Source organism: Bombus huntii, chromosome 16 (assembly GCF_024542735.1).
Source record: "Bombus huntii isolate Logan2020A chromosome 16, iyBomHunt1.1, whole genome shotgun sequence".
Taxonomy (NCBI): domain Eukaryota; kingdom Metazoa; phylum Arthropoda; class Insecta; order Hymenoptera; family Apidae; genus Bombus; species Bombus huntii.
Window position 1 is genome coordinate 6,843,345 of NC_066253.1, and position 25,048 is coordinate 6,868,392.

At 36.6% G+C, this 25,048-nt stretch overlaps 3 protein-coding genes and 1 long non-coding RNA gene across 28 annotated transcripts in view; 1 reads left to right on the top strand and 3 right to left on the bottom strand.

The window, feature by feature from the left end:
- The window catches only part of LOC126874696 (bifunctional 3'-phosphoadenosine 5'-phosphosulfate synthase 2-like), a 48,497-nt gene that overhangs the window by 5,009 nt on the left and 18,440 nt on the right, over positions 1-25,048 (top strand). For 2 of the 11 annotated variants that reach the window (XM_050637044.1, XM_050637036.1), the window contains exons 2-10: positions 18,502-18,672; positions 18,798-19,323; positions 19,759-19,859; positions 20,042-20,229; positions 20,318-20,564; positions 20,802-21,008; positions 21,137-21,242; positions 21,426-21,602; positions 21,949-22,473. The exons of 2 other annotated variants lie outside the window; for them this stretch is intronic. In XM_050637044.1, coding sequence (XP_050493001.1) covers positions 18,502-18,672; positions 18,798-19,323; positions 19,759-19,859; positions 20,042-20,229; positions 20,318-20,564; positions 20,802-21,008; positions 21,137-21,242; positions 21,426-21,602; positions 21,949-22,046 — 1,821 coding nt within the window. In that variant the 3' untranslated portion in view covers positions 22,047-22,473. Of the gene's footprint in view, positions 1-13,395; positions 13,525-14,350; positions 14,603-18,501; positions 18,673-18,797; positions 19,324-19,758; positions 19,860-20,041; positions 20,230-20,317; positions 20,565-20,801; positions 21,009-21,136; positions 21,243-21,425; positions 21,603-21,948; positions 22,474-25,048 lie in introns of those variants that run through there. 7 more of the 11 variants (XM_050637040.1, XM_050637034.1, XM_050637045.1 and 4 more) reach the window with 6 other exon arrangements.
- LOC126874694 (protein qui-1-like) overlaps positions 1,145-25,048 on the bottom strand; it is an 89,236-nt gene continuing 65,332 nt past the window's right edge. For 3 of the 15 annotated variants that reach the window (XM_050637019.1, XM_050637027.1, XM_050637020.1), the window contains exons 13-20: positions 5,879-6,062; positions 5,203-5,677; positions 4,696-5,002; positions 4,200-4,425; positions 2,616-2,811; positions 1,994-2,522; positions 1,667-1,933; positions 1,145-1,518 (exon numbers count right to left, since the gene is read on the bottom strand). In XM_050637019.1, the coding sequence (XP_050492976.1) occupies positions 1,505-1,518; positions 1,667-1,933; positions 1,994-2,522; positions 2,616-2,811; positions 4,200-4,425; positions 4,696-5,002; positions 5,203-5,677; positions 5,879-6,062 (2,198 nt within the window). In that variant the 3' untranslated portion in view covers positions 1,145-1,504. Of the gene's footprint in view, positions 1,519-1,666; positions 1,934-1,993; positions 2,523-2,615; positions 2,812-4,199; positions 4,426-4,695; positions 5,003-5,202; positions 5,678-5,878; positions 6,063-7,967; positions 8,209-8,330; positions 8,862-9,010; positions 9,358-10,423; positions 10,835-25,048 lie in introns of all 15 variants that reach the window. The other 12 variants (XM_050637023.1, XM_050637021.1, XM_050637030.1 and 9 more) reach the window with 7 other exon arrangements.
- On the bottom strand, positions 12,228-13,135 carry LOC126874700 (uncharacterized). The gene is made up of 2 exons (XR_007692946.1): positions 12,846-13,135; positions 12,228-12,676 (listed from the first exon to the last, which is right to left on the bottom strand). It is a non-coding gene; the product is annotated as an uncharacterized LOC126874700 (long non-coding RNA).
- Positions 22,299-23,884, bottom strand: LOC126874698 (uncharacterized). The gene is made up of 4 exons (XM_050637046.1): positions 23,693-23,884; positions 23,071-23,599; positions 22,744-23,010; positions 22,299-22,595 (listed from the first exon to the last, which is right to left on the bottom strand). The coding sequence occupies exons 1-4, from the start codon at positions 23,735-23,737 to the stop codon at positions 22,582-22,584; spliced, it is 855 nt and encodes a 284-aa protein (XP_050493003.1). The 5' UTR covers positions 23,738-23,884; the 3' UTR covers positions 22,299-22,581.

A 25,048-nucleotide genomic window follows, 5' to 3' on the forward strand; every position in this document is an offset into this window, starting at 1 on the left:
TCGAAGAGATATAAATATTTTAAATTTGAGAATTGTTTAAAATTTGCGATTTTTAATTTAGGTGCAATGGCTCGCCAAAGGAAGATTGATGGCTGGGGCAAATTTCTTCATCGTTGGTCGTGATCCCGCGGGTTTGCCGCATCCTGACAGATCTAAAACCCCGGACGGTAATATTCTGATAAGACGAATTTCACTTGTCCCTTGATTCCTAAGATTACTCGCATAAAAAATTAAAAATCGTACGCTTTTATTCTTGATTTATTGTGCGAAGTAATTTTATTGTTATATCGAAGGAATTCTGATATTTCATTATCGTGATAAATCAGCGGTCGCTTTAATTGTAAAATTAGGAAATCTGTACGATGGAACGCACGGCTCGAAGGTACTGTCGATGGCACCGGGTCTTCAGAAGCTCAAAATCATACCGCTTAGGGTGTCAGCTTACAATAGAAAAAAAAGAAATGGCTTTCTTCGAGCCAGAGCGATCGCAAGATTTTATTTTCATATCAAGAACTAAAATGCGAAGTGAGTTATATTTTTTTCATGTACGTGTTTCTTTTCTTTTTCTTCTAAATCTTTCTGTAATTACTTTGTATATCCTATCTTGCCTATTTTATTAATGAAATCATTAGAAATGAATCATTAGTAACGAAATTATTTTAAAAAACAATTTCTTATTTCACTTCTTATTTTAAAAAATCTAAAAAAAAATAACGAATTAAATTGCCAACCATAAATGTAAATTGCATTAAAAACACGAAATATCGCATTAGAATAAATACAAGATTTATATAAAAACATTTCTATGAAACATCCAAATAATAATAAAAAAAAAACAGTACTAATAAACATTAATATACCGTTATTTCAGATTTAGCAAAATCCGGGGAAAATCCACCAGAAGGATTCATGGCGCCAAAAGCATGGCAAATCGTTTCGGATTATTATCGAAAACAACTGAAAAACTAATTTTAAATTACTATTAACCGCAACTCTTGTACTAGAGGGTAATTATTTACAAGGACCAAAATATTTTCTGTTTAAATGAAATTTAATAATTAAAATGATAAATATAAACATCTGTTCTGCACAAAAAATGGTTGATTCTTATTGTTCACTTATAAAAGACAATAATTTCGTCAGATACAAGTAAGGTACATCGAAGTAATTTATTTATAATCTTTGTTAAAAATGATCCCTAAAAAGGTTGGGAATGGGGGATGAAAATAAATAAAGTTAATTTATTTCTCCTCTAATAATGATATACATATGTGTATCTATATTTATATATATATATATATATATATATATATATTCATGTTTATTGCGTCAGACACGAGAAATTTGTAATTTAGAGCTTTACCTTAGAGACGTTTTCCTTTCGTGTTTTTTTTTTTTCCTACTTACTATTTTTCTTCTCTGTTACTTAGAAAGACAGTGGAAAAAAAAGAAGAAAGTACGACGACTAGGATTTAGTCCGTTTAGTTTCTAACAAAGTATCGCTTTAGTCTGGTACACCTGGGGAAAAAATAACATTTCAATTTCAGCTTCTAATGACATTTTATTATCTCTGTCCTCGGTGCAGCAAAAAGTTTTGCTGGCGCGAATAATCATAAATAAATAAATGGCTTTTCTTAATTAAATTAAATAATTCTCTTAAACTCACCTTCTTCCTCAGAATCTGATATTCGCGTAGCTTGCAAAGAACTTTGCTTCGACAAAGTCCTACCATGAGCACGAGGTCTAGCAGGTGGCGACTGTTTATTCCAAAGTGCTTCGAGTTGATCAAAGTGTTGGGACTGGGCGAGTGCAGCCTGTTCCGGTCCTAAACCGGATGGACTACTCGTTAATCCGACTTTGCTGATCTCGTCCATGGAAGCGCTTACGCTGAATCGTCGTTGTAATCCATCCTCTATCGACGACGTTAAAACCCCTGGAATTATATAATAGTTTAATTTTGAATATAATGCACTGTAATCATCGTCGGCAATACCTGAAGTGAGATGGCCATATTTCCTATGCCACGTGTCGCTATCCAATGACACTTCTTTCTTCAATAATCTCTTATTGGGTCTCTTCCGTCCGGGTGGTCTCAAATCTCTGGTATCGCACCAGGGTGCTACGTAATCCGGTAATTTCACATACTGCGCTGGAGTATTATGCAAACATAGAATAGGCATGCATTTGTGTTCGAGTAAATGCAACGCGAGCCTCGACATATCCGTGGCAACCTCGACACCTAACACAGGGACGTGTAACATTATGCTGCTCAGTGAACAGCCCTTCTTCGTGTCCCAAATGATCAAACTCTTGTCTTCGCTTCCAGACGCTGCTAGAGTTCCATCACACGACAATTTTACGCAGGTTACATAACCTAAATGGCCTTTTAACGTATGCAGATCGCTGCCAGTATTTATATCCCAGACGATCAGGTTCGCATCCTTGGAACCAGAAACTACGATGGATTTGTCGAGCACAGAAACTGCGACGCAGGTGACGTGATCCGTGTGACCAACGAGGACCTGAATGAAAATCTGTTGTACTTTCTTCATTTCTAAAGATTTTTCTAAATTAAATGTAGGAATTTAAAGTTATTTATTACAACATGTATAAACCTGAGATAATTTGCCGCCAGCGAGCTGCCAAACCTTCAAACTCATGTCTCTCGAGCCCGTAATCAGTGACTGAGAATCTGGAGTAACTACTAGACAAGTAATTTCTTGAGAATGCGACACTTGGTACTTTTCTTCAGGACCAACACCTAAACTTACTATTCTTAATTGATTGTCTCCTGTTCCGCATACCGCGTATCTGAAATTTAGAAAGGAGGAAGACAATTAAATCTAAAAACATCGCAATTGCTAATTTATTATAATTATAATTATTATTGTTAATAAATTATTCAAATAACGATCATTGTAGGGAAAATTGAAACAAGGCGACTGTATTGGTATTATAAAAAAACTCGAGAAATATTAAGAATTAATACAAGAAAGCAAATTTCACTAAAATATCTGCTACACGGGAAAGTTAGTTTTTCTCACGTACGATGCTTCCTAATTGCAACTTTCTATCGAGGGCGGGGTTAAGATCCTTCCTAGTCCACCAACCTTCGTTTGTCCAATCCGAGGCAATATATACTGCCCCCGCTTCCTAACCTAAAATGGCGTCAACAAATCCGATGATCCCGTGCGCTAGACACACCCATCACTAGCTTTCCTCCGACACAGCATCGTCACTCAACTTCACTTCTTCTACATCATTGGAAAAGTCAACTACCAAGTCTAACGCTAACGCCTATCGGGGCAGTCTAAACACAACGCGAGGGTCGGTCTCGGTATTGTCGATCATACATTTCCTCACCTAAATATCTTATAGTGCATTAAATCCAATACATGCAGTACATTAAATCCAATTATAAGAACCCTGCTCTAACGTACATATTGTAATATCGTAGAATAGCTTTGATTGGAGATCGGCTGTGTGTGTATGTGTGTGTGCGTGCGTGCGTGCGTGCGTGCGTGCGTGCGTGTGTGTGTGTGTGTGTGTGCGTGCGCGCGCAGGACCGAGCAGGAATGCATTGGCGAGGGTCAGAAGCATAGAGTGGTTAGAATTGAGTTGCGAGTGTTGTCGAGCGTTAGAGTTGCTAGTGAGAGAGAGAGAGAGAGAGAGAGAGAGAGAGAGAGAGAGAGAGAGAGAGAGAGAGAGAAGTTACCAAATAGTTGTCAAGTTATTTGATGTAAATACGAGCGTTGCATTTAGTTTTCCTGTTAATCAAACATCGTTTCTCTGTCTAACTAATATCTGTATTTTCAATCCATTATTATATTTATTATAATTAATTATAATTAATTATAATTAATCGGACAAAATTACACCTTTAATATATACCGATATTACAATATCTACCTTATCTACGTGTGGTAAGTGATTATCTATCTATCTATCTATGCTCATCAGTGTAATCTAAGTGTTGGTAATATATAATTTATAATTCTGTGAATCGCAGTGTTATACAAACTCAATCACCCCTATTATCTAAACGGAAATCAGCGGATCGATCGAGTCGTGGTGTCGATTGTTATAATCGTAACGGGAATTTACGACTCCCGTTGACGTCTCTCCTAGCGACTACGTCTGCCCGCGATTGGTCGAACAAACAGTATCTCAATTTATTAATTACAGCCACTGTATCGTACCTCATATCGGAAGAAACAGTGAAACAGCGACCAGGCCCACATACTGATTGGATTAGGGTGCCGGTATCAGCTGCCCAAACTCGGATTGTACCAGCTCTATCAGAACTCACTATTCTTCGGCCGTCAAACATAGATGTGACTGCAGTAACAGGTGCCTGGTGTCTAAATGTCGATACCAGTAAACCTAAGGTCAGACCCCATACACGAACTGTTTTGTCCTCAGAACCTGTTTCCAATTTAATTTCTTGTTACTGTATTGTATCAATTTCATGCTTTGTTACTTGGTTATTGAACTATTGTACTTTACTGTATTTTGATTGAAAAAAGAAATGGGTTTCTTCGGTATTAAAGGCAATACAAAATTATGGTAGTATTTGCAAAACTAGTATTGCAAAAAAAGCATACAAACAAGGTAAATAAATGAAATTTTTGTTATAATATCTGCCATATACGTATACGTATGGCAGGCTCTACTGTATTTTATCTACAGACCTACCAGAAGCAACAAATAAACCAGAAGCTGAGAATGCAATGCAGGTGACGCTAGCGATATGTCCTTCGAAAGTGGAAAGCAATTCGTGAGTATTCAATTGCCACAGATTTACGAGAGAATCGACTCCACCGGTAACTGCCATTGCTCCGTCCCTGGATATATCCAAACAAGATATGGGAGCAGTGTGTGGGTGCAACGATACCTCCTTCACGAATTTCGCGGGTTTAGCGTGTATCTCCTCGCCACGGAAACTCCAGTAAGCCACTCGATCGCCGGAAGCTGTTATCAGGAAGTCGTCCTTCTCCGTCACCTTTTCGCAAAAAATTGAATTGAAAAATTATATTATATATGAAAGATTAATTTTGATCTTTCGCTACTTGTAATTTAACATGCAAATAGAAAAGGTAATTTGCTACGACGATTAATTCCAATTTCAATAAATGTTTACTCATTTTCCATTCTACCTTTTTTTATTAATATAAAATCATAAATACGAAATCTATAATTTACCTTGACGGCGGTAACATCCGCCGAAGGATTCGCCAGCAACGTTCTCGTCAATCGTCCACTGTGCATATCGAAAACGGAAACCTTTCCCTTCGCTCCTCCAGCAATGGCTCTTCTGCAATCTTTCGCCAAGCAGATACTTTTCACTTCACCTTGATGACCTCTCAACGTGTGGACCTCGGTTCCCGTGGCCAGAGATCTCAAATATAATTTCTGATCTTCGCAGGCTGCCAATAGGAACACCGAATCGGCCGATACGTCGAGCACAGTCACGGCGGATGGTAAAACGATGCTTTTTAACAATGTGAATCTTTCTAGACACCATAAGCAGACTGTACAGTCGGAAGAACCGGAAACCAGAATTTCTCCCGCAGAATCGACGCGAATGGACTTTACCGGCCCTCTGTGGTGGTCCACTTTGACGAGAACATCGCCGGTTAGGAGACTGGTGACGATTATTCTCGAGTCTTCGCCACCGCTAATGGAAAGCGGAAGGTTTGGCGTTAGTTGATAAATACGAAACGAAATAACTTATAGAACAATCTATAATTAATACAAATAAGAAGTACTCGGAGAAGATTGAAATCTTTTCCCATTTTTCCGGTTACCATTTTTAATCAAGATTATGGAAGAAAGCGTTTTTGATATCTTATTATTACTACACGATAAAACTATGAACCTGACAATCACTGAATTCTTGAGCGCGGACGTCAAGCACAGAACTGGGGCGATGTGTTCTTGGATTCTTAACTTCAAGGTCAGCTCTTTCATATCCCATACTATAATCGAAGTGTCTTCAGAGCCTGTCAGTAGATATTGCGAATGCTGTGTCACGGCTAAACATGAAATTGGATTTGAGTGCCCTGAAATGAAAAATATTTCTCATAAAATATCAAGTTGAACATAAAAATCTGTTTGTTTGATATTCGACTTTGGCGGGCTGATACCGCATATTGAAACGAGAATAATTATTTCGCATGATCGATATATCAGAGACTTGTATTAAATTCCATGTTCGTCGTTATGTGAAAAAGCGAAAATACCATAGCAATATCGCGTGCTTAAAATGGCACTTGAAGTATCATATACGTTAGCTGGATTATTTTCAACTATATTCTCACAAAAGCTGACCTATTTTCAATTGCATATTAAAGCGACGCTGCTATTTAAATGCTGGTGAAATACAGATTCAGGGACAACGTACAAAGGAGGCTTGTTAGGACCATTCGCGGAGAGACGCGGTCGCTAGAAGAACGCGTCAGCGAGAGGCGTAAATTCTCGCTACGATTATGTTAATCGACGCCGCGAAATAGTCGTTCCCCTGTTTCGGTTAGGATAACAGAGGTGGTTTAATGAATGTAACACTGTATTAACAGTGTTACGTCGCGTAACACTCTACCTAGCCGAGGCCACACACCGCGGGCAAGATGGCAACCAGATGTCTTTGGATACTCACTGCGTACCCTCAACAGTCTCAAGTACCTTCCATAAATCTCATAGATTTCCTAGTAAAGGTCCTTCAAACCAAACAAACGTCTATTTCCGAAGAATTTCTAAAGACTATTGTCTACCACGGCTGGACAAGGGAAAGTTAGTTTTTCTCACGTAAGCTGCAACTTTCCTCCCACTAACCACTTTCTCTCGAGGGCGGTTAAGACCCTTCGTTTAACCAATTAACAACGAAGCCTACTCCCTCACTCTCCTAACTAAAATCGTCACCAACAAATTCGATGGTCCCGTGCGCTAGACACACCCATCCTTAGCTTTCCTCCGAGACAGCATCGTCTCCCAAGACAGTACTGATTTTACATCCTTCGAACGGTCAACATCCTTCCACCGGGTATACACACCCGCAGATCAGTCACTCATTCATCTCGTACATACGTAACAGCGTAACTGCCTTCGTTATAAGTTGTTGGAATAAACGGTGAAATATAACTTACTCTACTGTGTCATATTCATTTAACCACCTCTGTTATCTTAACCGAAACAGGGGAACGACTACTTCGCGGCGTCGATTCGCCGAATCGTAGCGAGAATTTACGCCTCTCGCTGACGCGTTTTCCTCGCGACCGCGTCTCTCCGCGAACGGTCGTAACAAACAGGTTGTTAACATAGAACAATATATTTTACAATAATATGACGATGATGTTACAGAAATTTGACTCGACTTTGCGATATCTCTAGATAAATTCGTTTGCTCGTCAGATTTGTCAAAGTGTCATGTTTGACTCGTCAGAAGGAACTGAACTCCCTTCGATTATTTTCGTTTTTTCTGGAAGGCGACCCCCACTACGTTCGGATCACGCCACATTCTTTTACGCAAAGTAAAATAACGGCCACGAGTGGACGTTTCTGGAGATCGTCCTGCTTAATAAACCATGCGCTTGCCACTACAATGTTTGTTCGCCGGGCAGCCGCGACGATCCGTCTGCGACGTTGTAGGACCGCGAGCGACGGTTAGAAAATACAGCCTGTGGTAACCCTCGTGGCGTAACAAGGCTTTTTCACAGCAAATTACCAAACTGAATATAAAGTGACGAGTTTTCATCGTTGCTTCTCGCTTTTGCTTTTCCCTCGCGAGAACTTTTAAGCTTTAGAGGCTATGCTAATCTTCTTAAAAGAAACAAATTTATTCTCTTGCAAAGGGCTCGAATTAACGTTACAATGTAAATTGTTTGCCATTTAACGCATACAATATATTTAGAAATATATTCTCTGCTAAGAATTCGAATATTTTCGTGAGCTACCAGCAATTAAATAGTTACCTTTAAAAGTATGAACCAATTGGCCAGACATCACGTGCCATAATTGAGCGTCTCCCTGGAAAGGGATAATGATAACGTGCTGTCCCGAAGGAGCAGCTTCGACGAGTTTCACACCTTGCGGACAAGACAAAGTACGAATTTGAAGAGGTAGAGGCGGTTGGAGCCAGCCATTTAATGGCACCAATAATGGCGCTGTATAACCATCGCACCATGCCATCGCTGCCGTAACCATTCTGCTGACCTTCAATCACACAATTTTCTTCTGTTTATGATCAAACAATCTTGCAGTAATTAGTGTTATTGCCATTTCGAATTAGAATATTTCGCTTCAAGTACATAATTATACTGTCAGCTATTTCTCACCAAATCTCCGCCATCTTCAGCCACAGGTCTAAGCCAACAGATCAGCTGCGCGCCAAGTTGAAGAGGATCTCTCGTCAAAATGTCACTGGACTTTCTCACTGTATAATAAACCAATTCCAAATCTCTCTCCAGCAGATACTTCCTCGAATGCTCGAGAACACACCTCAAATAACTAACAGAAACCATTTGCACGCTTGCTAAGAGGAAATCGAACGCGCAGACTGCCAATTTCTTTAACTTTTCTACGTCGCCGGCTCTCAATAAATGTAACCAAGCCTCTTCCACGTGTCTCATATTGTACGCTGTGTCTTGCGACCTCGGTCTGCTCTGGAAAGGCGTCTCTTTCTTCGGAGTTTCCTCTTCGGGGGATGATTTGTCATCCTTGTCTTCGAAATCTTCGGAGAAGAAGAGATTTGCCAACTCGCCGTGGTAGCTTTTCAATGTTTCCTGATTGGGGAAGTACCTTTTTCGGGCTAAGTCGCGAATCGGATAACGCCAGGAGAAAAGCAGCCTTCCGCCCATTACGCGAACCTGTGAATAGCGAATTGATGGATTTGTGAATTCTTCTGCCAGTTTCGAAATAAGAACAAGATCTTCGAAGATTATCGAGTCGAGACGTTTAACTTTTTGGAAAGGATTTCTTTCCTAAATTTTCTGCCAGAAATTTCAACCAGACTTACCTTGAGATATTCGTTGAAGGTTCTCCTCACCAAGCACCAGCTGCCAAAATTGAACTGCCCTTCGTTTAGATATAGCGGCCCGTCGCCTCCGGTTGGCATGATCACCTCAAGAATCTCCGTTTCGGACAAACCATACTCCGTGGAAGCCAAAATGGCACCGATTCTGTTAGCCGCGTTTTCACCTATCAACTTCTCCAACGTGTCGAAAACGTTCTCTGTCTCGTGGAAATCCGTACCCGAATCTTGCAGTTCGATTAAAATCTCATTGCTGCGTAGTCTTTCTTTTTGTATTGGGGTGAGACGCAGCACTTCCGGTGGAAGAGCCGTAGTCACGATTAAGTGCACTCCTAAAGTGGATGAACAAAGTACGTTTCGTTTTATACGTTTATATATGCAATGTTTGTTGTTTGCTTTCTTGTTTATTTATATGTCGGAGATGAAAGGAAAACCGGAGCCTTCCCTTTGCAATTTTGAGGAAGCCTTCTAATGCTTTAGCCTAGATTTTATCATAACTGTAATTAAGCAATTGTCATTTGTAATTGTTCGATATTTGTGAAAGCGAAAGTGGGTTCGAGGTGACAACTGGTCGCCGAACGTAGCCACGGTCACGGGATAAACGTTTTGCCTGACGAAGGTGTGGATCGGTTGTATCGTTCTCCCTAGAAATCACATAGAATTGTACTTTGGAGATGTCGATATAATGGGACACATGTTGTATTAGGAATCGATCTCCAGACAGAAACTGCCTAGCAACGGCGTTTGGATCTTTCTCGATGCTTCCAAAGAGTATACAACAAACTCTTGGCAGAAACTGCCTAGCAACGACGATTGGAACCTTCTCGATGCCTCCAGCGAGCATATAACAAACAAATGCAGTCGTATAGCGAAAAAGATTTTCATCGGATATTCGTTCGTGTGATCGCCTTGGAAAGTGATACATCGAGCAATTTACCGAGTATCTCAGCAATCGTATTTTTATAGTAAAGAGTTATCCCGTTGACCGTGGATTCGTTTGAACCCCGGAACATTGTTAACAGCGTTAATTAAATTCATTATTCGTGAAACCTATCGATCGTTAATCTCATTATTCGTTAAATTTATTATTCGTAAGACATATTATTCGTTCCTCTTATTGTTCGTTAAACTTATTATTCTTTCATCTAATTAATAGTTAAACTTATCATTTATTAAACTCATTATTCATAATATTTTGTAAAATCTTGTTTATTCGCGTAAATATATTCCCTGTTTCGTAAAACAATGGCTAATTCAAACGAAGAATCGTTACGCGCCTTAAATCCTAATGATAACCCGACATATATATCGTATACTGTACGTATTATCGTTATATAACGATATATTTGAAACTGTGACCATCGCTTAGAAATTCTAGCAATGGCAATTACACGTTACCTGGTGGAAGATTCAATGGCAACCAAGACAGAGCAGCGACGATATCGCAGTCAAGAGGATGCAATCGATGAAGATCGTCGAGAAGAATCACCAGTTGCTCCATCATCGGTTGCTCTTCGATGCGCCTCAGAATTTGGCCCAGCCAATTGTTCAGGTAAAGCGGATCAAACGAGGCGTCTTTAGGAAGATTCCCATCCAATAAACCAGAAAGAAAACCTACATGTTGACAGAGCACTCGAAGTAGCTCGAGACTGTACGCTGATCGAGGAGTGGAAGCACAGAGTCGAACCACTTTGAACGTGGTGCAATCCAACCAGGAAGAGGCATCCGCGTAGATTCGCGACAATAACGATGACTTTCCAGAATACTTGCTACCCTTTATCAATATCGGACCGTGTTTCTGCGATTTACCTGTTAAATATAAAAAAATAGCTTGTCAAAGGTAAATAGATGCACTTTTGCTAAAACGATTTCGTTTATAGAATGATCATCCTTTCGACGATTAATTTTCTCATTCAAGCAACTTGCCAAGCTACATAAAGTACGATCCTCTTGGTTTTGTACCTTTTTTACTGTAATTCAGAAATCTGTTCAAAGCAAACTGCCTTGTAAGATAGAAATTAATAGGCAGAAAAGTGTATTAGGGGAGCTGTTGCTTTAATAAACAGACATCAAAGTGTTCTGGCGAGGAATCGTGCACGTGCCTCTGCCTTTAATATTCTCAAACGTTCAAAGGATTATGTCTCCGGATAGCGGAGGCATCCAGACGACGAATTAAACGTTTCATCAATACAAAATTTGTATTATTTGAAACCTTCGCGGATTTTTCCAGAAAATAATATGTTTCGTTACGATTTACTTTAGATCAAATCAACGCTGATTTTAAGTGAATTTTGAATAAAACAGCTCTAAACTATTACCTGGGAAAAAGTAGTAAAAGCTACAAAGGAAGGTTGACTGAGTTAAATTTTCGAGTTTAACGAGCTACAAAGGAAAATTCATGAAGGAAATTCCACTGTTTCTCGTACCTCGATTCCCATGTCGTCGTAAATCGATTGCAGTTCAGGCCCGACAAGTTCCAATAATTGCTTCCTTTCTTCGATAAATTCTGGAAATATTAGAAACAAAGGAAAAGCGTTATAACGACGTGACCCAAAAAGGAAAAAAAGAATGTGCAACAGACATCGAAGCAGAAACATCGATAAGAAGCATATGCTGGTATAATTTTACTTGGAACAATTTGATAAAGCTTTCGATTCTCCCCAAATAGAAAATTCGATTTTTAATTCTGAAGATGATCATATTCGTTCGTCTAGTGGCGAAGATCATAAAAAGTGCAGCTAAGTAAATTAATATAAAAATCAATTATAAAATATCTGCGAGACTTTATCCCTGCGATTCTTTTATCCCTGTGCAATAAATTTAATTTCTTTGTTAAATGGAAGAAGCCAATTTTTACGAAAAGCAAAGAGAATATCTTCGAGATTTATTTCTTCGCTCGTAGAGAACAGAATTTTTTCTTTATGGTCTTTATACTCCTGGACATCATTCTTTCATTTTCTCCGCACGTAAAAGCTCAACGATCCTGAAAAACCGGGAATTCTCCGGCGATAACTCTTTAAAGAAGCATCTCGCAGATCCACGTTTATTGAAACAGCTTTGCACAGAATAGTTTTCGTAGCTCAACCCATGTAATAGAACTAAGGAAGAGTGCGATAAAATAAAACGATAATAAAGTAGGTGGGAACATCGAATGAAAGCACTGGCAGGGAAAAATGGACAATTTTACAAACAGACAAACAAGTGAACGGATCGACAAACTGGTTTATTCAGCGATTAACAAAGTTTATTAATTTCCCCTCGTTGCCTTCACCGGTTCATGCGTGCAGAATATACAGTGTGGTGCAAAAGTTTTCCATCATTTTCTCTCCAACACTTCATTTTGGCATGTTAAAGAGCCGTCAGACTTATCGATATACAGGATAGATCATGTCACGCTACTAGTTCGAATAAAAGCAAATTGCAGGAAATAAGCAAATTTTTCAAATGGAAATTTTCTTCTTTTTTTACATACATTGAACTATCTGATTGTTCTACGAAAGAAATTCTCAGGGTAATCATGGTCGATAGCTGGTTAGTTTAAAAGATATTTCAACTATAATTTGATAGAATTTATCATACGCAAGACAAAGAAAACATAAATACAAAATGCGCTATTGCGTTATGTCTTTCCCTGTATTTCATAATATTCTACTACTAATTTCATCATATTGTATATTGTATCGTATAATTTCATTATACTGTATATTGTATTGTACAATTTCATTATATTGTACATAAATACAAAATGCACTATTGCGTTATGTCTTTCCTCGTATTTCATAGTATTCTACTACTAATTTCATTATATTTTATATTGTACCGTATAATTTCATTATATTGTATATTGTATCGTATAATTTCATTATATTGTATATTGTATTGTATAATTTCATTACATTGTATATTGTGTTGTATAATTTCATTATATTGTACATAAATACAAAATGCATTATTGCGTTATGTCTTTCCTCGTATTTCATAATATTCTACTACTAATTTCATTATATTTCATATTGTATCGTATAATTTCATTATATTGTACATTGTATTGTACAATTTCATTATATTGCATTGTATTTCATTGTATTGCATTATATGTATATATAAAATATATATAAAACTGGAAAAAACTCTACTTAGAAGTCTTCTTAAATAATAACCCCAGTAGATAGACATCGCCCTTGCTTGGCTTATTTGTTAAAGGCATTACGTAAATTCTAATAGATATAATCTCGTAAAGGTGAGTACAAAGTTTAATATATACAGTGTATATAGTATCATGTATATGGGATATTAACTGAGTTTTAAATTTGCACTGATGTGAACCATAAAACGCACACTGCAAGTAACCACACAATCTAGTTCCCAGAACAGCCATGAAAGAAAACTGTAATTGCTACGATCTGCCACGAATTATACGTGTAATAACGCCCAATCGTGGAATATCAATATTCCACAATACCTGAAATAGGAACATGATTCGAAGCTATAGTACGTTCGTAACGTATTCAAAATCTTTCTGCTAGCTATTGCAAATAACCTAAAACTAATAAATTTGTTTCTCTCATATTCATAAAATAAAGGGAAACTTTGTAATAATTTAATAATTATTGTTTCATAACAACGTTGTATGGCCAATTCGTTGCGATCAATTATCCCTATCAATCTCGAATCAGAATATTTCTAACATGAATAGAGTATATTATAACATGAATAGGATATTTCTAAACTCAATAAACGTCCGGACCTGTCGCTTGTCTCGTAACAACGATGTTGCACGATTTAGCACAATGAAATAAGAAGAATTCGTATAAACATAGCTTAGCATAGACTTTGTTTTCGAGTTACAGCTTATTTTCTACGTACCTTCAGAAAAATTGACGTCGGAATGATCAGGTCCAGCTTCGATAGAATCTCAAATGCATCGCGTCGTGAATAGTCAAACTTGTTCGAAAAATTTACAAACTTGTGGGCAACTTTGTTCGCCACTTGTTGACGAACAGAACGAGAGACACTGTGACCTTACGTTTTATTGACGACAATTATTGGTATCCCAATATAAATCGGAATAATTTCAACTCATTATATAACTTTCATTCTTTTCTCTATGATAACCTACAAGTTGTCTTCTAGACATCGCTGACTACTGAAAATTAGACGCCGACATCATTGAACTATTTCAATTACGAAACGAGAAATTTCGCTGTCCTCGAGTTTTTCCAGCGGCACGAGTTTTTCCTTTATTCAGGGTCGTGAAAGAAAAAAAGCAACGGGAGAACAAGAGAGTATGAATGTGTCGTTTCTCCCCTCTCACGAGCAATACGTGTTACCGATGATATATGAAGGAACACGTATCACCAGGTACTCAGTACACCCACGCGAGTCGTTATCGTTATTTCGTTACATTTCCAAGAGATTACTGAACGAAAGTTTGGTATTTCACTTGATTTTAATATCGTGTTCAATTCGAATAATACTATATATATATATATATATAGCAGTAATAGAAGAGGAGCTTTTTGGACAACGATGGATCAGAAAAATGAAGTCAAAGGATGCGATGGGAAAACTAATCGCGTGAGTTTTCGTTAGATCTTGCTCTTCGAGTTATTCGTATTTAGATTTAGATTATTGCTGAGCAATTGGGATTGCCTCTAATATTCACAATTTGTGCATCGTTTTAAGGAAACGAATTAAGGAATAAACAATATTTAACAGCTTCTTCCCCGCAACGATTAGTCAGCATATTCTATCTTCACTTCAAAATAGAAAGAAAGAAGCGTTATATGAATATAGACTCCTGAGTTTTGCTTTATCAAGAAATCACATGAAAAAAAAGTCACACAAAACTGAAGAATCAACTACTCTAAAAATAAGGAATTATTTCGCTTCTATTATGTCGTTACGCTTATTTATATTTAGATCTATCGTGGGGGGGGGGGGGGGGTCATCATGTGTCAGGTTATTCCGTCGGGGTTGTGAGGTTCGAATTTGGTTTCTATACAAATTATTAAAATTTATTTAAATTTCAAATTGGAACGCCCACTCGCGCTATTGGTAGTTTTAGTCTACTTTACGGCGCATGCGTGACAATATTATAATATAGTTATATAATAATTTATAATATAATTATATAATAATTTATAATGTAATTATATAATAATTTATTAATTATACCATATATGTTATAAACATATATAAAACATAATATTTAGTTTCATTAGATAATTCACTTTTCATAGTACATATGTACAGTGCATAAACGTGATTAGTATGATGAATAAGATTACTGGTACGTAGATAACAAGGAATTTAACGGTGCTCTGTCAAGAATACAGTCGTTGAAGCAATTAGGATAAACGTGAACTATATATAGTTCGAATAATTGAAATCTAATCTTCTCTCATTGAATCATAAATTTAACAAACATAATTTTCATTGCAACATCCCAAATTAATTATGAGAAAAATTAATAGCAAGAAATAGATCACAAAGCTATTCCCTTTCCTTGAGAAACAAAATAATTTGTACATCGAATATATTGCATTTGTATCGTCGCGTTCGCATTGACATTAAATAAATAAAAATTAAATAAAATGATATTTCTAGCAATTAAATCATTTACAGATATTCCGAACCTATTTGCCCTGTTTTTTATTGCTCGGTCAGCAGCAGGATTTAGAAACATTTTTTCAACATACTTTACGAAAATATGCTAATTACATTATTGCGAAACTAGTCACCAATTATTCTTCACGCGTTTTCTTTTTCTTCTATTTGCGAAGAAAAATGAACGTGAAACCCACACGTGAATCGGTGAATTCTAAAATCGTTTGTAGCACTTTCGTATTTGAATCAATAGCCTAAGTTGCCTAATCTACTTTAAGCGATGTAGACATGATTAATACACGTAATTATACGTTGATACGTATAATCTTTTAACGTCTTTTAACGATAGTCTAGTAACAATAATAATAATTATTATTATATAAAAGTATATGAAATGACAATAATAATAATAATAATATAATAATAATATAATAATACATATATATAATATATTATTATATTATTATTATTACATTATTATCAATATAATATATATGTATATATATATATATATATATATATATATATATATATATATATATATATATATATATATATATATATATATATATATATATATATATATATATATATATATATATATTAATAATATATTATTATTATTATTATTATTATTATTATTATTATTATTATTATTATTATTATTATTATTATTATTATTATTATTATTATTATTATTATTATTATTATTATTATTATTATTATTATTATTATTATTATTATTATTATTATTATTATTATTATTATTATTATTATTATTATTATTATTATTATTATTATTATTATTATTATTATTATTATTATTATTATTATTATTATTATTATTATTATTATTATTATTATTATTATGTATATATTATTATATTATTGTTATATATATATATGTAAATATAGAATATAAGACGAGCATGAGAAAAAATTCTGGCTTTGTGTATAAAACTTCGTGTATAACTAACCGCGAATGATATCTGAGCGAAATGATGACTTTTATTTGAATAAGAAATTGAATTCTTATTCACGGCCGAAATATTAGTCTTTTCATTCATAACTAAAATATTAGAACATTTCTTTAATCTGTTATTTATCATTTAACTGGTAAATGAAATTTTGGCCAACCGTACCAGCGATGACCCTTTAAATTACATAATTAACGATGTGTAATTTCAAGTAATAATTCAAGTACAGATAATTCATAGTATTTCAGTTTTAGAAAGTCTGTGTTACAGTTTTTTGCAATGAAACTACTAATAACGGTTACGTAATTGGTAAATCTTTCGTTTGCTTATACAAATGAACTTCTTATCTTACAAGTGGGCTCGTATTTCGTGAAGTAATTTGCCTTGTCTTTCCGGTATCTGTAATTGTAATAACACAACTACTTCCAAAATGTTGTTTCTTTTTTCAGTTACGTTATACTTGTATGTAGACGAAGTTCACAAAGAAAGCGTTACGTAATGGAAAAATTATATTACATTTCCAAATCAACGAGCAGAGAAGAACAGGTTACCCTCTCTTCATTTTGCGCCAGTCTTCTTAGAATTTCGCAAATGCTAATAAAAAGGACGAAAGCTTAATTCTATTAGAGCCGAAAACGTCTGAGCGTTAAAGGGCGATTTAATCTCAAACAGTCGTTCTACTGTGAACAAATGTAAACAATAACAAGTATCAGTAAACAAGTAAAGCGGACAAGTATCAGTAAAGCGTATTACGTAAAGTTCAGTTCCCTTTGCGATTTCCCATTTCCGATATTCTTCGAGCTATTTCTCCGAGTACAGTCGCTGGCAAAAATATAGCACACGGAAGAGCGGGAGAGTGCACGTCAGCACGTGCCAGGAACGAAACAAAACTTTTCGGGCAAACTGAACTCGCTACTTCTGCTTCTTACACATAGACACGCGTCTACGAAGCGCCATATCTATGCGCACGCAACTTACATTCATTCAGAATTTCATCGAATTACGTACTTTGTGCTTCTGTACCTTTGACATTTTTCAATATGATATTCCTGACAGTTTCACGTCGTATATTAGGCTTCTGACAAAATGTAGTATTAAATAAGAAATAAGAAACAAATAAATAATAAATGAAGAGGATTACCTGTTAAATGTGGAAACCTCGAGGCTCGATAGCGTAGGCTGCCTTAAACTTCAATTACGTGTACGTTATATCCACCTTAATACGTAGCTAAAATTCGATGAGCTTCCTAAAATGCTCATTTCCTCGGAGAAATATCTTACGTAGAGCGAGAAATTCTCCGATCCCCACCCGATCCAGCTTTCCTTTTCACTTTCTCGTTTGACGGAACTCGCTGGACAGAAATGCTCGACAGCCGCGTAGTCGATGCAGAACTACACGCCTGGATAGATAGCAATCGATAGTGTTCTTTATCGAGTAAGAAAATCGAACATTCGATCGGCGCCATTGCCTCTGTTTTAGATGTCGCTATTAAGTTGAATTTATCTCATTCGCGGAGAAACGAATTGGTCGAATAGATCGTTGCACAGTGGATATTTAAAAACAGTAGAATCAATCGTCGAGTATTTTATAAGATCCTTATCGTTGCACGAAACTTAATGATCAAATATTCCGTATAATGGGGATATATACGAAATCTTCGATGGAAAATCGAAATACACAGAAGAATAATCGGGTATAATAACACACGTATTTTTAATGATTTATCCAGTCGTATGCAAAATAATCAACCGTCGAATTAATTATTTTCAGTAATATTTCGATGACTCTAAATCGGATAAAGTGTGTTGATCTCCTAATTTACTTGAAAATTTCAAACAGCAAATAAAAGATACGTCGCTTTGAAACGTCCCGCGTTGAAATATTTGCAGGTTCTCGCGACGAATGTGATCAAACAAATACACCACGTGTCGAGGGAGAGACGAGGGGAAGCCTATGGAAAATTCAAAGAATTTTGTGGCTGTACGATTTGGTTGACAGGGCTGTCCGGTGCTGGCAAGACGTCCATCTCGTTCGAGCTGGAAAATTACCTGATTTCTCAAGTAAACTTTTTGCTCTAAAGTTCGAAATTCTCAAATTGCCATATCTCGAAACTTGCAAATTGCCAGACTCTCGATCGGACCATAATTTTTTAACGCTTCAGGATCATATAAACTTGCTTTTGCAGGGACTGCCAGCCTACAGCCTGGACGGCGATAATCTTCGTCACGGATTAAACCGGAACCTGGGCTTCTCGAAAGAAGATCGCGAAGAGAACGTGCGAAGAGCTGCCGAAGTAGCAAAATTGTTCTCTGATTGCGGTGTGATCACCATTTGCAGCCTCGTTTCGCCCTTCGAGGCGGACAGAAGGCTGGCGAGGAAGATACACGAAGATTTTAACTTGAAGTTCTTCGAGATCTTCGTGAAAGCTTCCGTGAAGACGTGCGAAGCCAGAGACGTGAAAGGCCTCTACGAGAAAGCTAGAAAAGGGATGATTAAAAGCTTCACAGGCATCGGCCAGGAATATGAAACGCCCAAAACTCCTGATCTCATCGTGGATACGGAATTTCATAATTTGCAGACCTCGACGAGAATGGTGATCGAGTTGTTGAGGACCCAGGGAATTCTTCCCAAGACTCGAGATCAGGTTCAGGAACTGTTCGTCGAGGAGAGGAAGATAGAGGAGGCGAGAAAAGAGGCGGAGAATCTTCCGAGTACGTTGCAAATGTTTTCTCACTTAATTCTGTATTTTGCATTTTAATTATTGCCTTGGTTTGCAAAATAATTCCACTTTTTCTTGTCTTTTGTTGATTGGACAAGCAAGTGGCTACTACGCTGTGGCTGAAAAACACGTGGATGGTTCTTTATTTCTGACATCATGTAATTTGCTTACGAAATTACGAAAATATAAAGATTTGGAGGTGTCATAGAATGTTGTGACACGCAAACATTTCCGGCTAAAATAATTCACATGCGAAACATCAAATATTCATAAATTGCCACGATACACACAGATAAGATAGAGAAAGTTCTTTTCCAAATTGATGTTTCCAATTGACAAAGAGATAAGCTTTTATGTAAACAATTTCCATTTGATATATAGTACTTGATAATTGCCTAATTCCTCAAATCAATATGCTCAATTTAAGGTATCGACATCAGTAAGGTTGACTTGCAATGGGTTCAAGTACTCGCTGAAGGTTGGGCTGCTCCGCTCACAGGTTTCATGAGGGAGTACCAATATTTGCAGGTGCGTAATTAAAATTTGATTAACGAATTGCATGAGATTTAAGCATAGAGAAACGAGTTCTATCTTTGGACGATATTAATTATGAAACACTAAGTTTGTAAAGGTAAAAAGTTGTAGAATAGAGATAGATTTTTCTAACGAGATAACAAATAAAATGTGCGTGTGTGTATGTTATTTTCAAGTGTCAACACTTCAAAACTATCGAACAAAATGGGGACGTGATTAATCAATCGATACCAATCGTGCTTCCGGTTAGCACAGAGCAGAAGGAAAACTATATTACAGCACCGGCACTGACCTTGAAGTACAACGGTCAAGATATCGCAATTCTGAGGAGACCAGAATTTTTCACTCACCGAAAAGAAGAAAGGTTCGATTATGTTCTTTCAGTAAATTATTATTTCTAGTTAGTAGTTAGTCTCCTCTTATGTGAAAATAAATCGGAAACATTGCAACAGGTGTAGCAGAGAATTTGGTACAAACGACCTTGGACATCCTTACGTCAGAATGATCCACGAATCGGGTGATTGGCTGGTTGGAGGAGAATTAGAAGTTCTGGAAAGGATTAAGTGGAACGATGGTCTCGACAAGTACAGGCTCACGCCAAACGAAATTCGTAAAAAGTGCAGAGAAATGGAAGCGGATGCTGTTTTCGCCTTCCAGTTGAGAAATCCGATTCACAATGGCCACGCACTCTTAATGCAGGTTAGTTCTCATCGAAAACAACAAATTTCAAGTATAATATAAGAGATAAAATTATTTGCTTTAAAGGAGGTTCGATACGAAGCAAAATTAATTAAGTTTCCATTATTTTGATAAGAACCTAGTTGAGAGTTAAAGAAAGTCCAATAAATCCAATCAATTACGACATTTACTTTTTCCTGCGCAAAAATTCCTATTCTTCTTCTCTTTTAATGTAATTATTATTCAAATTAATACCAGGATACCAGAAGATACCTCATGGAGGAACGTGGTTGTAAGAAACCAGTTCTTCTACTGCATCCTCTGGGAGGATGGACGAAAGAAGACGACGTACCACTATCAGTTCGGATAAACCAACACCAAAGTGTTCTCGAGGAGGGTGTATTGCACGAAGACACCATCCTCGCTATTTTTCCAAGCCCGATGCTTTACGCTGGCCCTACAGAGGTATTATTTATTTCCCTAAAAAATTAATCAACAATTAAGATTGATGGAATAAGAGAAGCGTAGTATTTCGAAGAGATATAAATATTTTAAATTTGAGAATTGTTTAAAATTTGCGATTTTTATTTTAGGTGCAATGGCACGCCAAAGGAAGATTGATGGCTGGGGCAAATTTCTTCATCGTTGGTCGTGATCCCGCGGGTTTGCCGCATCCTGACAAATCTAAAACCCCGGACGGTAATATTCTGATAAGACGAATTTCACTTGTCCCTTGATTCCTAAGATTACTCGCATAAAAAATTAAAAATCGTACGCTTTTATTCTTGATTTATTGTGCGAAGTAATTTTATTGTTATATCGAAGGAATTCTGATATTTCATTATCGTGATAAATCAGCGGTCGCTTTAATTGTAAAATTAGGAAATCTGTACGATGGAACGCACGGCTCGAGGGTACTGTCGATGGCACCGGGTCTTCAGAATCTCAAAATCATACCGTTTAGGGTGGCAGCTTACGACAATAGAAAAAAAAAAATGGCTTTCTTCGAGCCGGAACGATCGCAAGATTTTATTTTCATATCAGGAACTAAAATGCGAAGTGAGTTATATTTTTTTCATGTACGTGTTTCTTTTCTTTTTCTTCTAAATCTTTCTGTAATTACTTTGTATATCCTATCTTGCCTATTTTATTAATGAAATCATTAGAAATGAATCATTAGTAACGAAATTATTTTAAAAAACAATTTCTTATTTCACTTCTTATTTTAAAAAATCTAAAAAAAAATAACGAATTAAATTGCCAACCATAAATGTAAATTGCATTAAAAACACGAAATATCGCATTAGAATAAATACAAGATTTATATAAAAACATTTCTATGAAACATCCAAATAATAATAAAAAAAAAACAGTACTAATAAACATTAATATACCGTTATTTCAGATTTAGCAAAATCCGGGGAAAATCCACCAGAAGGATTCATGGCGCCAAAAGCATGGCAAATCGTTTCGGATTATTATCGAAAACAACTGAAAAACTAATTTTAAATTACTATTAACCGCAACTCTTGTACTAGAGGGTAATTATTTACAAGGACCAAAATATTTTCTGTTTAAATGAAATTTAATAATTAAAATGATAAATATAAACATCTGTTCTGCACAAAAAATGGTTGATTCTTATTGTTCACTTATAAAAGACAATAATTTCGTCAGATACAAGTAAGGTACATCGAAGTAATTTATTTATAATCTTTGTTAAAAATGATCCCTAAAAAGGTTGGGAATGGGGGATGAAAATAAATAAAGTTAATTTATTTCTCCTCTAATAATGATATACATATGTGTATCTATATTTATATATATATATATATATATATATATATATTCATGTTTATTGCGTCAGACACGAGAAATTTGTAATTTAGAGCTTTACCTTAGAGACGTTTTCCTTTCGTGTTTTTTTTTTTTCCTACTTACTATTTTTCTTCTCTGTTACTTAGAAAGACAGTGGAAAAAAAAGAAGAAAGTACGACGACTAGGATTTAGTCCGTTTAGTTTCTAACAAAGTATCGCTTTAGTCTGGTACACCTGGGGAAAAAATAACATTTCAATTTCAGCTTCTAATGACATTTTATTATCTCTGTCCTCGGTGCAGCAAAAAGTTTTGCTGGCGCGAATAATCATAAATAAATAAATGGCTTTTCTTAATTAAATTAAATAATTCTCTTAAACTCACCTTCTTCCTCAGAATCTGATATTCGCGTAGCTTGCAAAGAACTTTGCTTCGACAAAGTCCTACCATGAGCACGAGGTCTAGCAGGTGGCGACTGTTTATTCCAAAGTGCTTCGAGTTGATCAAAGTGTTGGGACTGGGCGAGTGCAGCCTGTTCCGGTCCTAAACCGGATGGACTACTCGTTAATCCGACTTTGCTGATCTCGTCCATGGAAGCGCTTACGCTGAATCGTCGTTGTAATCCATCCTCTATCGACGACGTTAAAACCCCTGGAATTATATAATAGTTTAATTTTGAATATAATGCACTGTAATCATCGTCGGCAATACCTGAAGTGAGATGGCCATATTTCCTATGCCACGTGTCGCTATCCAATGACACTTCTTTCTTCAATAATCTCTTATTGGGTCTCTTCCGTCCGGGTGGTCTCAAATCTCTGGTATCGCACCAGGGTGCTACGTAATCCGGTAATTTCACATACTGCGCTGGAGTATTATGCAAACATAGAATAGGCATGCATTTGTGTTCGAGTAAATGCAACGCGAGCCTCGACATATCCGTGGCAACCTCGACACCTAACACAGGGACGTGTAACATTATGCTGCTCAGTGAACAGCCCTTCTTCGTGTCCCAAATGATCAAACTCTTGTCTTCGCTTCCAGACGCTGCTAGAGTTCCATCACACGACAATTTTACGCAGGTTACATAACCTAAATGGCCTTTTAACGTATGCAGATCGCTGCCAGTATTTATATCCCAGACGATCAGGTTCGCATCCTTGGAACCAGAAACTACGATGGATTTGTCGAGCACAGAAACTGCGACGCAGGTGACGTGATCCGTGTGACCAACGAGGACCTGAATGAAAATCTGTTGTACTTTCTTCATTTCTAAAGATTTTTCTAAATTAAATGTAGGAATTTAAAGTTATTTATTACAACATGTATAAACCTGAGATAATTTGCCGCCAGCGAGCTGCCAAACCTTCAAACTCATGTCTCTCGAGCCCGTAATCAGTGACTGAGAATCTGGAGTAACTACTAGACAAGTAATTTCTTGAGAATGCGACACTTGGTACTTTTCTTCAGGACCAACACCTAAACTTACTATTCTTAATTGATTGTCTCCTGTTCCGCATACCGCGTATCTGAAATTTAGAAAGGAGGAAGACAATTAAATCTAAAAACATCGCAATTGCTAATTTATTATAATTATAATTATTATTGTTAATAAATTATTCAAATAACGATCATTGTAGGGAAAATTGAAACAAGGCGACTGTATTGGTATTATAAAAAAACTCGAGAAATATTAAGAATTAATACAAGAAAGCAAATTTCACTAAAATATCTGCTACACGGGAAAGTTAGTTTTTCTCACGTACGATGCTTCCTAATTGCAACTTTCTATCGAGGGCGGGGTTAAGATCCTTCCTAGTCCACCAACCTTCGTTTGTCCAATCCGAGGCAATATATACTGCCCCCGCTTCCTAACCTAAAATGGCGTCAACAAATCCGATGATCCCGTGCGCTAGACACACCCATCACTAGCTTTCCTCCGACACAGCATCGTCACTCAACTTCACTTCTTCTACATCATTGGAAAAGTCAACTACCAAGTCTAACGCTAACGCCTATCGGGGCAGTCTAAACACAACGCGAGGGTCGGTCTCGGTATTGTCGATCATACATTTCCTCACCTAAATATCTTATAGTGCATTAAATCCAATACATGCAGTACATTAAATCCAATTATAAGAACCCTGCTCTAACGTACATATTGTAATATCGTAGAATAGCTTTGATTGGAGATCGGCTGTGTGTGTATGTGTGTGTGCGTGCGTGCGTGCGTGCGTGCGTGCGTGCGTGTGTGTGTGTGTGTGTGTGCGTGCGCGCGCAGGACCGAGCAGGAATGCATTGGCGAGGGTCAGAAGCATAGAGTGGTTAGAATTGAGTTGCGAGTGTTGTCGAGCGTTAGAGTTGCTAGTGAGAGAGAGAGAGAGAGAGAGAGAGAGAGAGAGAGAGAGAGAGAGAGAGAGAGAGAGAGTTACCAAATAGTTGTCAAGTTATTTGATGTAAATACGAGCGTTGCATTTAGTTTTCCTGTTAATCAAACATCGTTTCTCTGTCTAACTAATATCTGTATTTTCAATCCATTATTATATTTATTATAATTAATTATAATTAATTATAATTAATCGGACAAAATTACACCTTTAATATATACCGATATTACAATATCTACCTTATCTACGTGTGGTAAGTGATTATCTATCTATCTATCTATGCTCATCAGTGTAATCTAAGT